The following is a 23,358-nucleotide window of genomic DNA, read 5'->3' on the forward strand; positions in this document are numbered from 1 at the left end:
TTTAAAATAACACGCTGTATAGTGCATACGCTAATAACTTTTTGTTTTTGAAGAAAATGTATCTATATTTTTTTTAAAAAAGGCCCAATATATGTATCAATACCGTGCCATACCACGAGAAATTAAGAAATAAACGTAAGGACAACGTAAGGCGCAGGTACGGAATGTTATCACGACACGAGGGATTGTGTGTGGAGGTTAGGGGGTGGCGGGTGAACTGCTCGCTTTATCCGATACGAAAGGCAGCAGGCTTCATTCGCGCGTCCGGCACCGTCGGAAGGCCACGTCCGCGCTCGGTACGGCCATCTTACGTAACGCTATTTACTCCGACATCTGTTGAGTGCTACGGTCTCAGCGACACGCTTGCTGCTAACATCAGGCACCAATCATGGCCTACACAAACCCTCGCAAATACGAAACAACGCACTCCAACACCTAGGATATCGTAGAATAATCATCAACTTTACTGCCATTCATCCTGCCAATTATTATTAAGCTTTGCTTTGTGATGTGAAAAGACTGATGAAGAAATGTTCCATGTCCAATTTGAGGAGAAATAATGCAATCGCTAAAGCTGTTGCTGAAGCTTTCACTGCCACCTCAGCCTTACACAAATTTAGACTAAGTTAAACTTAAATTCATATTTGAATCAGGTTCGTGGGGAAGTTTGGAGGTCATTCGAAATTAAAAGTTAAGCAAAATTCGCGAGCTAAGTGCGTGGGTACTGTGGTGGCGTCAGAGACATCTTCGGATGGGCGCACCGCAGACCCTTAAACCATTAGATGATGATTTTGCCCCATGTGTGGAGGTAGTTGATGAAACTCGGGAGGTACAAGAACGCAAGCTGGATCGCCGGAGAGTACAGGCCGGTGGCCCAAGGCGCCGTGGTCTCGACAATGATCTGGAGAACGAGCGTCGTAGACCACGACGTAAACCCAAAAGGTTGGTCTTTTATGTATTATATTCATCGACTTTGGTATGGAAACACCTAGAACCACATTCTAAAAAAATATGTATATCCAAAAAGTTTATTTATTTAGTGTATTTTTATATTGGAAACACGCTGCGAAAATTATTATTTGATATTGGAACTAGCGAAAACTTTTGGGAAATAAAATAAGTTATTGTTATGCGAGCGAAATATGCTGAATATATTTTTGGTAACTTCTAATTAAACTAGTTTCTTTTGAATATGCATGTCATTGGGTCAGAGGAGAGTTTAATGTTTAAAAACTTAGGAACATTTCAAAAGGTTGACGTGCAAGCGCCTTTTTTAATTGTAGAATAGTTTATTTTTATTTAAAAATCTAATATATAAAATTCTCGTGTCGCGGTGTTTGTGGTTAAACTCCTCCGAAACGGCTCGACCGATTCTCATGAAATATTGTGTGGTATGTCTGATAATCGGACAACATCTATTTTTCATTCCCCTAAATGTTAAGGGTAGTCCAGTCCACCCCTAAATATTTTTTTTTATTTTTAGATATTTTTTTCTGTTTTTATTTTTTTATGATACAGCATTAAAAAATAAATACAACCCCTAACTTTCATCCCTCTACGATCAACCCCTATTTTTTTCTTATAAATGATATACATGGCAAAACGACGTTTGCCCGGTCAGCTAGTATTATTATAGAATTTTAACTCGATATTATGCGGTACACTTAATATTAATTAAATATTAATATTAATGATAATCTCCTGATATCTGTCAAGAAAAGCATAGCATTTCGTGGATATTTTATAGATTTTATATCTAATACGAAACGGTATATTCCGTCTATATAGCTATTACTTATAATAATAAAGTTAATTTACAGCCGCGTTAAATTAAATAATATTTACATAAATTGCTCGGCGATTCTATTGGTACTCTCAATGTTGAGCGGTATCCGTTTTACATATATAATTTTTCTTAACGCTATTATAACGTACGAACATATTACGTACTATGTGAAGCGAACTATTTGATTATATTTAAATGTATCGAATTAAATAAAAAAGTTTAATTTATATAAAAGTTATTTAACCAAAGATTGAACTAGGCTGTACAAATTTTGTGCAAAAACATCGATCCGCTCCAACGTCTGGCGGCGAAACACTTTCACATTTAGTATCAAGGTTAGGATAAGGCAGGCCGAATGGGGTGGCAATTCGTACTGTTTTAGTCCTGCGGTTCTTTTGACATTGGCTATGACCTAAAAATTTTACATATCCATACTATCTGTAGAAATGAAATTTTCTCACGGCGCAAGCATACCACTTTTGGCGTTTATTTTTTTTTGATAACTACAGAAAATATTGAGCATTAATGATTGATCCCTGTGTATCTGCACTAGGCACTGGGCACTGTCATATCAGCCTTGCGATTCTGTAACTCACTTTTCGAACTCTCACAGCGGTTTCGGCGGTCGCGCTTAATTCAGTCGTGAAGCAGTCATTTTATGATTTGGCATTCTGATAAACAATAAACTACAAGCTATCGCAGGGCTGTTGCGTAAATGGCCAGCGTCAATAGAGATAAGCTGCCGTGGCTCAGGCATTCGAACAACCTTATTAGTATGACGCTGTAAAAACAAAAGCTGAGTAAGTTAATATTATTAAAAATAATCACGCGCACACACAAAGAAGGCGCGGCGCGATGCCGTACCAGCCGGGTATATCGCCGATTCCCGAATCTAGATAAAAAGAAGAATGCGCGGCGATTTTTTTTAACAAAATCCCTGACAAATCTGTAAACTACAGATTAGAAGAAGAATCGCCGATATAACTGTGAATTTTATTCTCATTAGTATTTTTTGTAAATAAATGGTAATTCTAACATTTTTTTTATACATACCCGTATTTGAAATAGGCATAATTTACTGCGCAATTCTGATTATTGCGGCTTTAAGTTGTTCTTAATTTTTACCTGAAAATTATTTTAAAACTTCACCACGATTGCACAAAAGTTATGTCAATAATCTAATGACGCGTTTATATAAGTTTTGATTGAGATTTGAGCATTGTATCGCTTAAGACAGAGACAAAAATTAATTTTATTTTAATATCTTACGATAAAATTTCAATCTAATCTCTCCGTGGCAAGCACCATTAATGCTAGCAGCATTTAATTTCTTCAATAATTGCATCTCAGTTATATTTTATTATAAATTAATATTACAAATATTAAACAAGTAATTTAATTAAGCATCATAGCTGCACAAACCTTACCAATTTTATATGCAAAGAAAAAACATTCTTGGGGTTAATCTAGAACAGAGAATAAAACACTTCTGTTAAACGTAACGTATATATCTAATATTTGTGGTTAAATGAGGACCAGTTGAAACTCCCGTAATTTGAGCTGATTCGACTAGGGAGTAGTAAAGATTCAGATAATAATAAATATGGGAGACATTCATCGGGGGGTAAGTGCCTTTCGTTGGATTACACGCACGTCTCTGATTGAGCTAGATATGCTGTTATATTATATACCATGTCTGTTAGGACCACCAAGGAACAAACACATATTTATATTTTATTCAATATGCAACCATAAACTCCAGTAACCAAATTAAGCAGCAGGACTATCATGGCTACAAAAATAATACACATTAAGGTAATTGATAAGTTATAATTTTTTCTGTCATAAATTCTGATGGTTACCGAAGATGTGACCTAGTGGAGAGAGTACGCCTAGTTGTAAGTGACTACTCTTTGATTAAGAGAGCCCACGTCAAACTCTCTAAGGCGTATTGAACAGAGGGATTGCTTCGATGTTTTGACAAGATTCAACGATCCAAATCCTACTTTGATCTCGTGACGTTTATAACAAAGTATACTCGTATATTAACAATTAACAAGTAGATATTTCAACGTACTAGAAGTGAAGAGTTAAATTAGTACGCTATTAGATTCTTTACTTAATGGAAAAATTAAGCTTTTCTTGGGGTTAATATTTCTATACGTATGTATAGCTGTACGTCTACCTCGTTCTTATATTATAAATTTTATTTGTAACTAAATTTAACTTTTGTTACTAGATCTATCTATCTTTATCGTGTTTTTACGTCTGCATTTAAAAAACTGACTCTAAAAGCAATTTTTTTTGCTGTTCCCTAAAAATACCCAAACATTTATTTATTTACACTTTTTTACCTTATACAAAAACATACATATAAAAAAATTAAAAAGCATACAAACAAAGCCGTTGCCTTATCGCTAACAAGCTATTACATCCAGGCAACCCTAATATGGAACAATAAAAAAGAAACACAAAGGAGTTTTAGGATTAAAAAGAACATTATAGACAAGTTGTAAAATGTGCATCTTACGCCGCAATCGAATGGGTAGCTAATTAAGCTTTCTTCGGAACTCTGAAATATGGTCAAATTCTCGAAGTCCAAATATGAATCTGATGGAAACATTTTGTAAGCGCTCTAAAATTTTAGTTTTACCAGGAAAAAAGCTATCCCTCCAAGTTAATCGCGTTATATCAACCATGCATGACAAACTGAATTATGGTGGATTTTTTACCCTTGTACTAAATGTTAAACTGGTTAGGAAAAAACGGCCACATTTACGACCAAACCGGCATTAGCCCCACGGCTATAAAACGCAATGGAAAAGCGCTGAAAACCCGTACTCTCGCACTATTGCTAAATATGAGGAACTAGCTAAAATAGTCTATGTGCCTAGAATTCTTTTCTTGTATTCTAGACACATAGTCTAATTTAGCGATTATCTAAGACTTGGAATTAAGTAAAAAGTTTTAAACATACCAGAAAACTGGCAGGTTGCAACTCATAGACGCAGACGAAAGTTCTAGCTCTGGGGTCACCGGTACTATCTACCAACTTCAAATCTGATTGCTATTAATTTATTTTAAAAAATTCATTAGGCAGAGTTATGGTCGCTTCTGTCAAGGCTTTAAGTCCCTTATGATCCATACCCCTATGGGTATTTCTGACTGTTAGACAGGGAAAGTAAGATCCATTCTCCGGCTTACCCGATGAAACCGTGAATATTTGGAATAAAACAAAATTATATGTATGATGCATGACACAGGCCATCATCTGGGTCTAATTACCGATTGCCTCACGATGTTTTCTTACTATAGGTACGAGTGCACAGCCGAGCTTCGAACCTACGACCTCAGGGTTACTTCCTAAGATCTTCACTGATTATATTATAACTAGTGTACTGGTAACATTTAAGCACTTAAACGACATTAACAAACCATTTCTCAGTAACGGGTTTAGGTGAACATACAAAATAAAAAACAGCTTCACTGAATTAACGCTGTAAAAAATTAATTTAGAATTAAACCCGTTTTAATTCGGCATAATTTCGTTTACACTTTCTGCAGTTTAAAGTCATAACAAAATAAATAGGAAATCATATCTATAACAAGCTTCCATTATTGGTTTCCAAATATGCAGTCAGTGCCAAAACTGTTTATTTCTTGTTATTGTTCCAAGTCATTCTTGGAAACCAGATGTACACTGTTGAGCTTTTAAAAAGAGCGATAGGTTCTATTATTAATGACGCACCAATCAAATTATGGGGTGATTCCTCTCATGTCTAAAATTTACTTTTAATATTATGAAAGAGCTAGCTAGAAATTAACAAAACCGTGTTTATAATTTCAATAGTAATATATCAAAACTGACGTAGCCCATCAGAGTAAATTGGTCTAGTGTTTTCTAATTACGCTTCTATCATTACCTTATTCAAAAGACTTGTATCTCCTCCTAAATAGGATTTTCTTAATTTTTTTTAGTTTATAACCAATTAGTGCTACTACTAGTTCAGAAACCAGTGTAACCAACCAAATCTGATAGTAGAATAAAGTGGAAGAGACTCGGCGCAATTTTTACGCTCCAGTAAAATACTGGTATTAAAATTATAACTGGATAGCCTTCTAAAGAGGAAATACTGCACAAAGCTTAGGCCAAATTGAATACGAAGTGAGAACATTGAAAATAGGAGTGATTTAGATTGTATGAATAATTCAATCTATCTTGGTGGAATGAAGAAGATTCTTTCGCCTTAAATCGCTTATTGCCACGTACTACCATTTTACTGAGCCAGCTACCATTCTAGATATTTTGGAACTGATACCACTCAGTAGCCTTCGAGAGAGAAGTATAGCGTCCTTAAAGGCCAGCAGCCCACTTGCGAATCCCCCTATGTTGTCATGTGTGGCGGTTAGCACTTAATTCTTAGTGAGTTTCAGATAACTAAGATATAAATTATCATATTTTTAAATGTTTTTTTAAAGACTGCCTTGTATACAAGACGACTTATGTATCTTGCATTTGGTTTCTATTTCCTACTTACCAGTCGAATACGAGAAGTTGTTATTGGTAGTAGTCGTAATATATATTTAATAAGTTTTATTATAAATAAATATTTATACAAGTGCAATACCGATAAATAAATACATGTATATGATATTAGTTGTATAAAGTTTACTGTTTGGAGAGAAGTTTATCGTTACCGTTAGTTCCAATTGCAGTACCTACGACAAAATTGTTCTCAATCGATAAATTAATTTTGAGAAAGTTCTGGTAAACTTCACGGAGATCTCAGGCTCTTGAAAGTTGTGAATCGGATGAATTAACTCGAACGAGTCTACGGCATCTTTTATCGTTTGAAATATATAAAGTTATTGCTTTGAAAACACACTATGATAAATGTATACGTGTGTTTAAGTGTATGTCCACATAAAATTTTAAAATCTTTTTTACTACGTAAACATCCCTTAATTAATTGTACAATAAAATTGATTTCATTATTGTATCCTAGTTATAGTTCCATCTACATTAATAAAATTGAATCTCAGAATATGTTGCTAAGCACAAAATTCAAGGACGGCAGCAATTCGTAGTTTTTTTATTTAGTCCTTCAAATGGTGAAAAATTGGAAAGATATTTAAAAATTAATTTTATTTAATACTTAGGTTTTTATTTCGGAAAAGAGAACAGTCTCCACAGGGTAGCATAGCAAGATTTTGTACATGTTGGTATGTACTAAAAGATAGGCTAAAAAATTCATATTGACTTTGTTTGTTAGTTGCTTAATTGTTCTTCATTATTTGTACTAACCAATACTGAGTAGTAATATATGCATGTAGAATAATTAAAAATACTTAAGTTCAACATCGGGTTGGAACAGAAATGTAAAACAAAGGAAAACAGATTCTAAACAAAAAAGCAACACTGTAAAAGTAGATCCACTATTTAATAAAGAAGTTTAAAAGAAACTGATAGTATGTGTGGTTATTGATTTACTATCGATAGTTTAAAAAGGAAATTGTTAATTTGTCATTATAGTCTAGTCGACAAGTTGAAAATGGTACAAAATAGAGATACTGCTCTTAAAATTATGTGCGATATCTCATTGGATCCGGAATGACGTCTAGAAAAATGTGCTAAAAGCGTGTATTAGCACATAAAAAATTGCAAAAGTTATACACAATTAAAGATGAAAAAGAAATGTCATTTAGTTTTTTGCCAATATTTAATAAACTATTTATATTTAAGAAATTTCAAATAAAGATTCTGAAAGAGGAGGAAATTTCCAATAAAAAACTCCCGGAACTCTATCTCCATTATTTATAATTTTAATTTAACGCTGAAAATAGGTCTGCGCGTGACATTTTTAGGATTCGCGCGTGGCGTCAAAAGCGAGTACGGCACATTAATTAATTTATTTAAGGTATTGAATATTTTTTCTTAAATTTGAAAAAATTATGGTGTGTTCTGAACACTATAATTAATTTATTCCCGTTGGAAATTTTACTTAAAGTTAATTTTTCAACAAGTTAAACAATTGTTATCTAACGAAATTTTCTCGAACGACCGTCTTAATTGTAAGTGAAAAAAAATGTTTAAATAATGGTCGTAAAAATATTTCGCTTCGTAGAGCCTTTCTTACATACATACTTAACAAGATCGTGCCATAAAAGTTAATAGAATATTTATACTTTGTTTATAACAATTTTTTTACTTAAACAAAAACTTAAAAATCCATGTAATGTTGTTAAAAAATTTTTTTTTTCTAAATCATCATATAATCGTTTTTTATTAATACAAGAAATTTATTGATTTGCAAATAAAAAATTTCCCGCCCTTTTTTGATAATTTTTTTTTAAACAAATTGATTAAATCAATTTTTTTTTTTTAAATTTCACAACTTTATTACATTAAAAATATTAGGATTTAAAAAAAAAAATTTTCTTAATAACAATTTTTATTTGTTTATAATCGGTTTTTAATTTTCTATTGTTTAAATAATTAGTTAAGAAATTTATTTTTTCTATAAATCGTAATTGACAGTCCTCTATAAAGTGACAGAAAAAATTTTTTTTTTAATCAACAATTCTATTGTTTATTAACTTACTAATTTGTTATAAACAAATGTTCAACTTTTTTTTTTCTAAAACTTCTAAAATTAACAAAAACAACCATAGTATAGAATTTTTTTTTTTAATTTTTTGATTATCATGAATATTACTTTTATTTAAAATCAAAAAAAATCCTTAATAACAATTTTTAGTTGTTTATAATCGTTTTTTTTAATTTTCTATTGTTTAAATAATTAGTTAAGAATTTTTTTTTCTATAAATCGAAATTGACAGTCCTCTATAGTGACAGAAAATTTTTTTTTTTAATCAACAATTCTATTGTTTATTAACTTACCAATGTGTTATAAACAAATGTTCAACTTTTTTTATTTTTTTTCTAAAACTTCTAAAATTAACAAAAACAACGATATATAACAAAGTATAGAATTTTTTTTTTTATTTTAAATAAAAGTAATATTCATGATAATCAAAAAATTTAAAAAAAAAATTCTATACTATGGTTGTTTTTGTTAATTTTAGAAGTTTTAGAAAAAAAGTTGAACATTTGTTTATAACAAATTGGTAAGTTAATAAACAATAGAATTGTTGATTAAAAAAAAAATTTTTTTCTGTCACTATATAGAGGACTGTCAATTACGATTTATAGAAAAAATAAATTTCTTAACTAATTATTTAAACAATAGAAAATTAAAAACCGATTATAAACAATTAAAAATTGTTATTAAGGAATTTTTTTTTTTAAATCCTAATATTTTTAATGTAATAAAGTTGTGAAATTTAAAAAAAAAAAAAATTGATTTAATCAATTTGTTTAAAAAAAAATTTCAAAAAAGGGCGGGAAATTTTTTATTTGCAAATCAATAAATATCTTGTATTAATAAAAAACGATTATATGATGATTTAGAAAAAAAAATTTTTTTAACAACATTACATGGATTTTTAAGTTTTTGTTTAAGTAAAAAAATTGTTATAAACAAAGTATAAATATTCTATTAACTTTTATGGCATTATCTTGTTAAGTATGTATGTAAGAAAGGCTCTACGAAGCGAAATATTTTTACAACCATTATTTAAACATTTTTTTTCACTTACAATTAAGACGGTCGTTCGAGAAAATTTCGTTAGTTAACAATTGTTTAACTTGTTAAAAAATTAACTTTAAGTAAAATTTCCAACGTGAATAAATTAATTATAGTGTTCAGAACACACCATAATTTTTTCAAATTTAAAAAAAAATATTCAATACCTTAAATAAATTAATTAATGTGCCGTACTCGCTTTTGACGCCACGCGCGAATCCTGAAAATATCACGCGCAGACCTATTTTCAGCGTTAAATTAAAATTATAAATAATGGAGATAGAGTTCCGGGAGTTTTTTATTGAAAATTTCCTCCTCTTTCAGAATCTTTATTTGAAATTTCTTAAATATAAATAGTTTATTAAATATTGGCAAAAAACTAAATGACATTTTTTTTTCAACTTTAATTGTGTATAACTTTTGCAATTTTTTATGTGCTAATACACGCTTTTAGCACATTTTTCTAGACGTCATTCCGGATCCAATGAGCTATCGCACATAATTTTAAGAGCAGTATCTCTATTTTGTACCATTTTCAACTTGTCGACTAGACTATTACACCGTACACTGGCAGCATCGAAGTACTATCATACGTTGATATTTTGACAAATTGTTACCCTAAGCTTAGGTTTCCTAGAAAAGCGGTGCAGTTGTCTAACGGCTGTAATGTTACGTTGGGTGACGTCATCCATACGTTGTCTATAAATAACATCAGAGTAGGTTTTCTAGAGAACGTTAAGTATCACCGTAACGTCAAACAGCGGTGCTGTCATTTGCATGACGGCCGTCATAGCGGTGATAAACATTAGTTTAACGTTTTTTGCGTGTAGCGGTGCCCATATTTAATTAACACAATGAGTGGAAACGTGACTTGGACGAGCGAAAATGATTGTTTTTTTGCATTATGTTAAAAAGTAAAGACGGCTGTTATTAACAACCGTAAAATGACGGCCATTAGTTAACAGCACCACTTTTCTAGGAAACCTAAGCTCGTATCGTTTCATATTATGAACTCAATGTAACCTTAGTACAAGAAGTACATTTTGTATTAATTATGCCTTGTTATGTATTCTTTAAATTGGACGTTAAACGAGAGTAATGAAGTTTTATATGATATCCGAAATTTTCGCATTTCAATTCATTTGACATTTCACACACAAATAAATACACAAAGGCCTGTCACGAGTGTAATTAATGATTAACGCACGGTCGCACGTTTATATCGTATTTTAACCTACTTTTAACCAATCAAAATGTTAAGGTTTCTCGTTTAACAACTATTCTGTATACTTGATACGGTTATGTGGTTAATATTTGGTAATTGGTAATTACTAATTAACTTTAATCTAAATCTTTTTTATATCATATTGATGTTTGATGTTTCTTATCACTTACTTGCCATATTTTATTTTGGTCAAATAAAATCTTATTCCCAGGGATCTGTTTTTTTTGATCAATTCTATTTCATATATATACATGTTAACTCTCATACATGCCGGTTACAAAATATTATTTGCCTTGTAACAAGTGTTAAACGCGCACAGTTCATTGGTGATCAGTCGTGTTTCGAGTCCCTGCTGTGTCCCGTACGGTGAAGGAAAATATCGTGAGGAAACTGGCTCGCCTTATTACCGAGAGTTTTTTACGCCGGTTTATTCTCTCGGCCAACACCCTCTGTTTTCTTTGCCGATGAGTAGGAATGCCTACAGATTTAAATTTAATGACGTGGAATAAGTGATACCTGTATCTTATGTTCCATAATAAACATATTTTTTTTTTTTTCAAAACGTCAATGTGTGTCAATCACAGAAGGCTGATCATCTTTTTGTCTTTTAAGAATAATAAATGATCACGAAAGACGCCGTAGATGTAGCGCCATTAGTTTATAGTTCATATAGTAAATTAATAATAAAGTTTTACATGGATTTACTATGAAGTCTCGTAATTACAATGTGGCCACGCCAAACTATGTGTGGGTCATTTTATCACAAACTAAATATGATATTCCCGAATCAGATTTGTAGTAGCAATAAATGCCCTGTGCGTCAGCATAACCAATGTGGGTCATATGCTAATAAGTACTTATATGTAGGGATGCGCTGTGTCAGAAATTTTCAAGATCGATCAGTTATTATTGCCATCGAGACCTTACTGTTTCCTTGTCCAAGTGATATTTTGCACGCCACCGTTTTTTGAGGATGATTCCCGTTTTTGTATCGTATTCTAAGTTTTTTGTTTTGAGACTAAGTAAAAAATATATAGTTTCTTTTTTGCTTTAATTAATTTGGTGACAGTTCAGTTAGTCGGTTTATGATCTGCCAACATTTTGGTATCTGTCTAAGTACAGTGTTACATGACATATTCAGCGTTTATTTTAGTTTTATACCCATAAGTTTTATTGGTTCTTGAACTTACGGTTCCTCATTCTTACACTTGGCGTCAGAAGTTGGACCATCGAGGTCCAACTTCACAACAACGGCAAAAAGAAAATCAGAGCAGTACTATAAATAGTCTTCTCGATCTCCATCTTTACAGTCGTCATGTTAATAACGTCTCACCAACTAATCTATAGAATATGCTCACATCTAGATTTACTAGCACACCAAGTGTGTTGTTTCTTCTAAATCCCACCACCTATTGACGATTGAGCAATGGGACTTAGGAATAGTTTTTCAAACGAACAAAGAAACAATTTTCATTCAAGTGTCACGAGTGATCAAGGAGGGTACATAAAAAGATTCCAATACATGGATATATAATATCCTCCTCTTTTGAAAGTAATCAATTTATGTATAACTAATAATTTCGATGTTATTACAATCTCGTTATGCAATGGTTTTAATAACGAATAAATTGATATGGATATTTGCGATTCAGGAATTTGTTATTCGACGAAAAATAAATATTCAGTGTTTGTACAAGGTATATCGTTTTAATGTTTATTTTTTTCCGGAGTTTGATCAAAGTTTCTGTTAATTGATAGCGATGTTTGAATATTCCATATTCCAAAAGTATTTTATTGAAAAATCGCAACGTTATTTGTCCGAAATAGCTATCGAAACTGTAAAGTGATTTTGTGATTAAAACGTATTCGATCGTTTTTAAATAAAACCCTAGATATAAATGTCTGTTTTTTAACACGATTACGGCATCATTTATCTTACTATAATTTATTCAGAAACAAAACTAATCCAAAAGTCCAAATTAATAATCACGTGTTTCGCATAGCATTGGCTGTTTGGTAAATTGTAAAAAAAGCTCGCACTCGGAACTTGAAAACTTACCCCGTTATTCATAAAAATTAATTAGTCTAATTGCACCATTTTCACTAAAGTCATTACTCGTCTCTTTTCATCACTTTGTACACACAAATCAACGAAAGTTCTTTAGTGGAAATCAGACTCATTTAGTTTTTATGAGTAAGGAGGGAAATAATGTAGCTCGGGCTGAGAAGAGCCTGGAACCTCATCTCCACTTTTCCAACCATGTTTACAAATCATACATTTTCAAGTAAGAACTGGCGCAACTCATACAGGCACTTTCAAGGCATCATTCAAAAGATTCTTTACATTATAATAGATTTAACTAAGTAGCTTTAGTTTAAGATGTACTTGGACTTTACTTATCAACAACATATAATTATTCACTGGGGTTGTTTTGATTAAGCATTTACTTTAAGTACGCATAGGAGACTTTGTGGTTGTTACACTAATTTATATCTTTATCTTACATATAATGGTAACATATGTAAATTATATATTTTATATATTTAATGGCAATTTATAAAATAGGAAAATGTGTTAATAAGAATACAACTTTAAACCGTGTATAACGGCCTTTAAACTAACAAAGCTAATCATCCACAGTGGTAACAGTGGAGTACTCGGTAGAAACCAATCGTATCACATTACAAATTAATAATCCGTAGCGGGATTGTCTACGGCGTAGGCACCTACGAGAGCTTACGTGCCTAAATAATTATTTAAGCAATTGCTTAGCATTGTTGAGTATTTAGAAGTTCGTACTAAGTGCCAGTGATTGTATGTATGTACTCATTATATATGTATAAATTAACAAGTAGAGGCAATTACAAATAGAAGCAAATTTTGCCTTGAAGGTAGACCTCATCTATTTATTTATTGTGTATGACACATGATAGTGTTTTTTATGGATTTTATTTATTTTAAACATTTTTTAAATAGTATCCATGGAATTTAATTAAAGGATTGGACGCTTTTTTCTTAACAATACTAATTAACGAATAGGTAATTGATGGTTATTAAATATACTTACTATTTATACGCTTACTTTATAAGTTGTATACTAACTCAGTAGTTACTACTACTACACACTGCTTACAATATAAAAAATATATTTCATGTATATTCGTGGAAAATAATTCTAAACTAAGTTTGAAATGTCGTAGAAAGTTGATCATTCTCTTGACCTCCTAATTGCCTTTAGGCTACAAGACTCACATTACGTACAGCCTTCCCCGGAGAGTCGTAAAGTACATGCACTAATATAAAATTTAGTTAGAGGCATGTAAGTTCCAATATTTGTTTCATTCATCATTTGCGATCATTGACAAATTGAAAGCGCTGATTATGAACAAAAATGTTCAACGGGCCCGGAAACATCGCCCGGAATATATCATCAATTTGGGTCTATGACATGCCAGCCTTGCGATTCTGTAACTCACTTTTCCAACTCTTTCAGCGGTTTTCGCAGCGGTGGTCACGCTCAAAAATTTGTTATCAGAATGCCAAATCGTAAAATGACTGCTTCACGACTGATTTGAGCGCGACCACCACTGTGAAAACCGCTGTGTGAGTTCGAAAAGTGAGTTACAGAATCGCAAGGCAGGTTCCTGACACTCTTTTTCTTTACCATACGTAGTATATAAGCTAATTTAGCGAAGGCTTGTAGTCATAAGTACGATGCATGGCTATACCAATCCATTTCTTCATGTGCACAAGTAAAAGTGTGTTATATAATCTGATAACTACCAGCTTATAAAATCAATAATCAAATGACGTAGACGTGTGTCTGGTATATTGGGGAGTTCCATTCATTTCAGTGTTGACGTCTCCCCGAAATTTCCAATACGACCTGTCGTGGATTTTGGAACCTAAAAACGTGTCCACTACAAACCAATCACCGTTGTAGAAAAGCTCTAGCAAAAATACTTGCGTAAAAACTCCGAGTTAAAACCGCCGATAGTTTCTATAGAAAACAGCAATTTATGCTTCCAATATCCCAAAATACAAACTAAGCAAATTTAAGGTTGCTCGTAGTTACCGGGCCGAAACGATTCGTATAAGATTGTGCACTTTCCTTGAAATATTGTCAAAGAATTTTGTGTCTTAAGTATAAGATGATGGAGTTTATATTCGTATTTCAATGTGCTCTCGCGTTCCGCGGACAGAATGATAAATACTCGACTTAACTTAAAAAGTGGAATGCTACAGATTACTATGGAAAGAATAAATTATCGTTGCCTGGTATCTTAAAATATATTGGTAATTTTCAGATGTACGCAATTTTCGTATTAGAAGACAATTTTACCCTAAAGTATTAAATGCATTTTTTCCCAAAAGTGTACAATGTAGCATATAAATAGTAGCTAGACCTCATTATATAGACAGAAATATATGGTACATATAGTTATTTTTTAGGTTTAGATCTTAACTTTAAAATAATAATCGAAATATCTACGATTTTTCAATAGCAACACAGTAACAAAGGTTTTTTAATACTTTGTTATAATTCTAGATACGCTACATATTCGTGGTTTGATATTATGTCAATTCGTTCACTTCTAGCTCTCGCGATTAACGGCTCATGGTAAATCCTGAGACGCGTAATTTAACCGTCATAGCAACGCGTTGCAATGGCAACTAAATTAAGTTATTAAATTAGGATCAATTTGGACAAAGCCTAACCTAGCCTTACCTTTTTGTTAAAAAGAAAAACGATAAGACTTAAAGTAAATCAATAACCTATTCGAACAGCGATCGCTGGAATTCTCTAATCGCTCTCGGAATTTGCATCGAATTAGGATTTTCAATTAGAGTTGCTTCAGTTCTTTATTTAATCAAACTGTTATATAAGACCATTTCAGTTTTGAGTGCCCCATTAAATCCCAGTTCCCGATAAAAGAATAGCATCGCAAGTTCAATAAAACTTCATTTAGAACTAGACACGATAATGAATTTTAAAATATTAGAACGCAAACCATTCCATATTGAAGCTCTTAAACAAACTGTTCACGTTCTACAGCTGTTTATTTGTGATTCGGCTCAATTATTATGCCTAGTACTGGTATGTAAGTAGATGATACCACTGATATGGTGAAGGAAAACTTTGAGAGGAACTGGCATGCCTTCGTAACAAAAATTTGACGGCGTGTGTCAGGCACAGAAGGCTCATTTTTTTATGTAACAGGGGACAAACTGGCAGGATGCTCACATGATGTTAAGTGAAATCGCCGCCCATAGACAACCAAAATGCCAGAGGGCTCGCAAGTGCTTTGCCGGATTTTTAAAAATCAGCTAGTTGCCTAAAAAAATATTATTATAAGTACATATCAATAGATAGTTGATATTCTCTCACACAACAGCTATTCAAACCTTATATTATGATTTATTGCATTTTCTGTAATAATTATTATAAATGATTTATTTAAAGAGTGTGTACTTAATCAAAGATGAAAAATAACCGTCTTTTCTAATAATCTCAAGACTAGACAAATCTTGTCTAAATTTTTCACGGAGAAAGTATAATTCCGTACTTGTGCATAAGTACGTGATTTGAATAAAACACGAGCCAAACAACTAGTTCAAGGAAAGTTGTAAGAGGACTGATATTTTATATTTATTTTCATAGCTGAAGCCTGCGGCGAGGCTTTACAGCGAAACAATTTTTCAAATATCGTTCGGGAGGCTAACAGAATTCAATTTTTAAAATTCCATCAGATGTTTATTGGATTTTAATCCTTCGCTTTGAATTCAGAAGAGTTATATAAAAAATGCAACGGCAAAAATTACTGTTCGTCGGTATAATTCTTTACTTCATAATGCATTCATAAATGCATGTATTTCTAGAAAGGCCCAACTAAATCTAGCCATGTCGTTTCATGATATTTAAATCAACCTTTGGCCAATTTATAGGTTCTGTTTTTCATGTAATTACCATTTGATTTGTAAATAAAAAAAAGGGTGCGTGTACTTATGTACGCGCGTAAGAAGTTATACTTCTTTGGCATTATTAAAAATAGTTTTTGATTGCATGCAAATAATTAATTTTAGTCTTTCATTATTTACACTTAAATAATCAAAGACTGGAAAAGGAGTCATTATAATCAATAAAGTTCAGTTTACATTTGAAAAATAAAATTAATAAATATTTATTATTATTCTCTTACATTAAGTGTAACATTAATTCTATTATTATTCGAATGTTGTTTTAAAATTATGTCCAATGCCGTAGCATCTTCCGTGGGCAACTTCATTGTGTTAATTTTGTGTCACGGTGCGCGCGCGTCGTAAAGTTTCACTCTCATCAATTTTTTACAACGCACCTAAAGAAGTATAACTTCAAAAAAAAATTTTTTTTACCAATACTTAGCTGGAACTATCCTAAGGCAAACTGTGCCTTACCCTGCAAATATAACTTAATTCTGGCCTCGTAGCAGCATAATTATTAGTTGTCCGGCGCTACACTGTCAACGCCTTTAACTGTGAATAATGTTGTCATATAATATATATGATTTCATTATTTATGTTTGGCAACTTCGTGAACTGTCAATGAAATAGAATTTTAAGAAATTGTATTTTTTTTAATTTAAAATAATAAAATATAGCGTCCATTAAAATCTAAATATAACAATTAAATATACATTATTAACAATTTTCTTAAGTAATAAAAAAATTAATAAAAAGAAACTTAAAACAAATTTAAAAAGTTTGGTCCCTGTGGCCTTGTACCTTTAAGTGTATTTTTAGAAATAGGTGGCCATGTCATGAAACGATAACTTCTACGATTGGTCCACGGTATTTAAATAACTTTATTATATAACAAGAAATAGTTACATATACTCTATGCTAGTAACAAGAAGTTGACTGACAAGTTAATCTAATCTAATAAAACCCATTCTTTGCCTTTGTGTGTGTTAAGCTTCGATATTGTGGAAAATTTGAAGTCACATAATACTGTTTTCAGCAATTATAAATACAAAAAGTATCACTAAAAACCTCAAATTTATCATTGTTTTTTTGAAAAAAATTTATATATGTATTAAGTATTTAATATGGAAATATACTAACAGTTTGCGTGATTTATATTAAGTTAATTTACGTGAGTCGCGTTAAAATTATTATATGTTATAATATTTTACTATATATGTAAATATGCTATAATTGTATACGTACAATTAAACGATATAATTTTGTTACCCAAAGCTCTTATTGGTCATCCTGGATGAAATTGTAATAAGTACACTTTAACATGTTTTACAATACAAAGAATAATTATTATTTGACATGATAAATACATTGAGAACACTCTTCACCTGTGACTCGCCATTCAACAAGTCTAGACCATGGGAAGACAAATAATATATATAATAAGAAGAATAAACAATATCTATAGAGCTAAATAACCTGCATCATGATGCGTGAGGGTGTGTATATGGGGCGTGCGTATGACACCTGACTTTCACACCATCACACAACACAGCCGAATTAGGTATAACTAAGTGAAATGTATTGAATATTTTTTAATTTATTTTTTACTTTCGTTAATGTTTGAACTTTTTTGAATACATTATGTCTTTCATCTTTGGAATAATCTTTAAGTAATCTTCAGTATAAATGTTTTTTGTTATAAATTTATGGTAGCTGTAGGATTACGAAATAAATAAATAAAAAAATTAAATTAATTTATGTTCTATATTCCATATTTCGATATTATTTGCACGAAACGAAGTTATGCACAGTCGGGGCGGGTCGCTTATAGTAACGTGATTTTAATGGCGGTTTCGTGTGAACAATACGTGAGGGAACACCATCAACACAAGGTCAACTGAATCGTTTTTCGCAGTTCTTTGTTTCCTTTAAAATACGTTAGTATTAAAATAATGGCGCAGAGAGGTATTGTTATTGCGCGATACTTCTATACTACACTATCGTATTTTCGTAAATGATTACATGACAAAACTTTGTAAGTTCGTGTTAAGTATACCTACAAACTTTTCAACAGGTTCATTTCTGAACATTATTGAAATATCAATGACAGTTTGTCTACGTAGTTTGTCCGTCATTTGGTTTGACTATGCAAATACTATTTAAACTATCTAAACGCCTTAGATGTTTTCATTTTTGGCACGCTCATCACCCTTTTATTATAATAATTATTTTATTTTACTTTTGATTCTGCGTTTCTCAGTTCACCGGCACTGTCATCGATTTGACAGCAACAAGCTGATTTAACGGCTCTTTGTCCCGCAATGTTAGAGTTTAAAAATAATTTTAACGGCTAAATTATTCCCACTATTAAGATTCTAATACGCCCACGCAGAGCTTAAATAGTTCACAACAAAAAAAAATATACAGTCCACATAGTACAGTTATTGCTGTCCATTATTCATTAAAGTAAATCAGATTTCCAATCCAGTCCCTTCGAAGAAAACTACTTGTACTCTATAACTTTCAATTGATAGCAAAGTCTAGTGCAATGTCTAAAATAGCCTTTTGATGTCTCGATTTGCAAATGTTTTTTGTAATTCGCAGGAAATCATCTAGATAGATAATATAAGTAAACTCCACAACTTTACTTAGTGGACAGTCCAGGAAATTTCAAACAAGTTAAATAAGTTCATGAAATATCCGCTTCCTGCCCTAACAAGAATGAAAGAGTTGCTTGTATCGTATCAAAGGCGTACAATTGCAATTTTATAGCAAATAGAAGTTATTTTTCAAGTTACTACAGTTCGAAGAATCTGTGTTCAATTCCCGATAATGACTGTCCTTTAATGAGTACAGCCCTGCGATTCTGTAACTCACTTCACGAACTCACACAGCGGTTTTCGCATCGGCGGTCGCTCTCAAATCAGTCGTGAAGCAGTCATTTTATGATTTGGCATTCTGAAAAGGTGGGAGCTTGTACTTTATTGTTTATCAGAATGCCAAATCATAAAATGACTGCTTCACGACTGATTTGAGAGAGACCGCCGATGCGAAAACCGCTGTGTGAGTTCGTGAAGTGAGTTACAGAATCGCAGGGCTGATAAAGGAAGTTTTTAAGAAGAAACGCAACGCGATTTTCGAAAGACGAAATGGCTCCTCCACACTTCCGGTCATACGGAAACCGGCAGATTTTGTATTTTTAGTAAGATTTAGATTATATTCTTCAAATAAAAAGTAAAAAAAATCGCGCTTGAGAATGCCGAATTAACGTTTTTTTTACAAGTTCGCGACCCTATAACTCGGCGGCGTCAAGAACTTATCGTCAGATTAGGTAAATTTAGTCTTAAAACACTAAAATCATCCCCCAATATCTTAATCTGACGCGCTCGAGTATTTCAGACTATCGATTTTTTTTTACTAATCTGATCGGCGGTCGTGTTAGAGAGAGAAGAGTTATAGAGTACATCTACGATATTAAAGTTGATCTTCACAACTACAGTATCTCCGCGTAACTGGAAATCTCAATAAAGATAACCTGTGTCCAAGTTGGCGTAAGAACATTTTTTAATTTATTAAAACTTAGTTTAATTAGGGTAAAAATAAACATCACATATGTTACCTACTTACATAGTACTTCATGAATTTAAATGGTAAGTTGGTAGTTCGTGAAAAGTGTACGAGTGAATGTCATCGATTTGTGGGGAAAATCGGTTGCAAAGTCTTGCACCAGAAAGTGATGTGTAATACTGGTACTGTTGTGTTAATTCCACCCCGACGGCATACGACATCGGCCGTGGTGGCCCAAACGTACTCTCTCAGGGTAAATCGATTGCTTAAAAACTAAGTCTGTTAAGTACATTATAAGTTTTCGCTGTTAAGTTCTGTAACATACTACGACTGTATAAAATTTCCGTACAATTTGATTTTTTTTTTGAAATAGTCAAATCGTCACGAATAATGTGAAATGATATAATTCAAAAACATTTATTTGAAAAAGATCGATAACTTTCCTCCTTTAATGGTACATAATTTAAATGCAAATTTATAAAAAATATGTTGTCATGATAAATATGCAAACTTTATATCCTAGGAATATATTACTAAGCTATGTTGACGATTTAAATATAAAGCCGCTCAATCGAAGCAAGCATTGACATATTAAGTCTGAAATCTCTTGAATGTTTGGATTTAATAATATTGAAACTTGAGACATTACCTAATAAAATTTAGATAAATTTTCGCGACTATTTAATATAAGTATCGTATAGAAGAGTGAAAAATTTTATAAATAATATAAGAATAAATAACGTTGAAGTTCATCAATAGTTCATGAGGTCTCGGTTTCAATGCCAGGAGGCTGAACCTCCCGTGATAAGTGCAAAAATCTCTGATACGCTTTCAATATTTTCACTCTAAAACCATTTCATACAGCTTAAAACCAATTAAAAAATTTCCTGCTCGTGACAGAACTCAATTAGTTTTTCTCTAGTTGGCGTTTGTAAAAATAAGCAAAAACTTTCTTATTCTGTTTAAAATTAAATCATCGAAATAATCGAACTTTCTACAGTTATATGAAATTCAAATTTGACATCTGTTTTATTAATCAGCATTGTTTGACTAATTAAATAATTCAGACTAATACAAGGATATAGTATCTAACTAAATAAAATACGTTTCCGTATTTATTTTGGATAATGATATTGTGTTATAGAATTCTTAATAGGTTGGAATTACGAATTATCTTTATAAGACGCAATTATTTTTTCTGACATCAAGATAAGCCAGGAATTTGATTTCAGCTTAACAAAATCTATGGGAATCCTTAGTAATTTAGGAGATCAAGTCAAGTCGATCAAGGAAATATAAATAATAGTATGTTTTATTAATGAATATATCGTTTCCTCTCGATAATTAAAAATAACAAATCAAGATGAAACTATCGCTGTTTCAGTTGTAAGTTCTTAAACTAATATTTGCTAGTTCCTGCTGAGCTTAAATTAATGTAACGGCGCGTCTCCTTCAAACAAATCTTCAAATAGGGTTGGGAAGAAGTATGAAAATTATTGTTTTGGTTTTATAAATATTTTATTATTTAAGTGAAACAATCGTAGTAAGGGAAGTTTGGTGTGATTGAGTTTGTGTCCAAAACAAATGGGCAGATTTTAATAAAGTTTTACAATAACGAAATTATAACAGTATTTCAATTGTAATTGTGACTTTGTATAGTCTAGTAAAATCTATGCGTCTAAAGTATGCGTGATTCTGGAATGCGTAATAATGCGGAATGCATAATCTGTAAAATTATAATTACTTAAGATTAATCAGGAATTTTCTAAGTATGTTTATGATTAAAAGCACTTTAGGTTTGCATTGCATTGCCAGCCCTATTGTAAGATTTTAAATTCTGCTCTCTCATACTCGTAGTTGTAATTGTTAGACTAAAGAATTATTATATTAGTTTTTTACCTGTGACAGGTTTTGTTTAATGTTAAATCTTGCTAACCTACTTAGGGTAAAGTCACTAGTAATTGAACATGGACCTATTATATAGTTATATATTATATTATTATATAGTTGACTAATGCACATAAACCGATAAAAATAAGAATTCACGGTATATTTTTAAACTAATTCTATATTAAGTATTCAGAACGGCCATCTGGTCAACGAAGCACGCAACTGCGCGTCCATATCTTTCCAATATTCCAAATGACCGCCATTTGTTTGTAAAGTGACGCACCGTCAATCTTTTATTTGTTGTTTTGTAACAATTTTCTTAAGGATTGAATTAAATATTAGCAATTTTATCAGATTGTTGATGGTAAGGGTTATTTCTAATTAAAAACTAAATCAACCAAAATATAGCGGGTAAAAAAACACCTATGGTCTCTTCAAGAAAATGTATGAATAAGTCAGAAAATTAGATTAATCAAGAATCTGACATTGTGGGTTTAAAACCCCAGCAAAATGTAGATGGTGAAATCGTTATATGTAAGTACGATAACAATTTTATCCAGGGAAGGCACATAAAACTAAAAAAAAAAAACAGCTACAACCTTGGTGGCATGAATTGCAAATGGTCAATTGTGGACATGGGCTGAACATAAAGACGTGCTCGACTATCCCTGGAATGCAGTAGTTGATCATATAGAGAAGCACAAAAATACCAGTTCTACGAGGAATCCATTTGATGTTCCAGAGATACATTCCTTTATATAATTTTAAACAAGTGGTGGATTTTATTATTATTATATTTCAAATAATAAGCTAAGTTGTCTTGCTTCTTATTTAAGAAATAACCCAATTAAGCATCTGAATCTACTAAATCTCTAATATTAGTTGTAACTTTTATTTTTTTATTTAACCATTGTAAAATAGTCGTTCGTTTCGTTAACAAAAAAACACTCATTTAATTCGAATGATAATTAATTAAAGTTAAACATCATAAATGAAAATTCTGAGTCCTTAAGTAGTCACCGACTGGTGCTTTTATGTTATAGGATTAATAAGATGAGGAATGGATAAAGTTAATTGACGACTCAGATGAGATTTTAAGTATAATTAATTAATTTAAAGATACTATAAAACATGGATTAGTAACATTGGAAAATGTGCTGACAATCTTTTGATGTAATAATGGCACGGCATATCAAAGAAGCCCAATAAAATTGAATTAAAAATTTACAACGTGTGTCAAACACCTACACGTCTACAAAGGAGATCAATAATAAAATAAAAT

General features: G+C 31.6%; 1 protein-coding gene across 8 annotated transcripts in view; it reads left to right on the plus strand.

Annotated features, from left to right (window-relative positions):
* Positions 1-23,358, plus strand: part of LOC125062290 (potassium voltage-gated channel protein Shaker) — a 197,330-nt gene that overhangs the window by 7,480 nt on the left and 166,492 nt on the right. For 4 of the 8 annotated variants that reach the window (XR_007119229.1, XM_047668091.1, XM_047668090.1 and 1 more), the window contains exon 1: positions 281-942. The exons of 1 other annotated variant lie outside the window; for it this stretch is intronic. Coding sequence is in view for 5 of the 7 variants with exons in the window: in XM_047668091.1 (XP_047524047.1) it covers positions 752-942 (191 nt within the window). In the remaining 2 variants the exon portion in view is untranslated. Of the gene's footprint in view, positions 1-275; positions 943-23,358 lie in introns of those variants that run through there. 3 more of the 8 variants (XR_007119230.1, XM_047668094.1, XM_047668093.1) reach the window with 3 other exon arrangements.

The sequence above is a fragment of the Pieris napi genome, chromosome Z (assembly GCF_905475465.1).
Source record: "Pieris napi chromosome Z, ilPieNapi1.2, whole genome shotgun sequence".
Lineage (NCBI taxonomy): Eukaryota > Metazoa > Arthropoda > Insecta > Lepidoptera > Pieridae > Pieris > Pieris napi.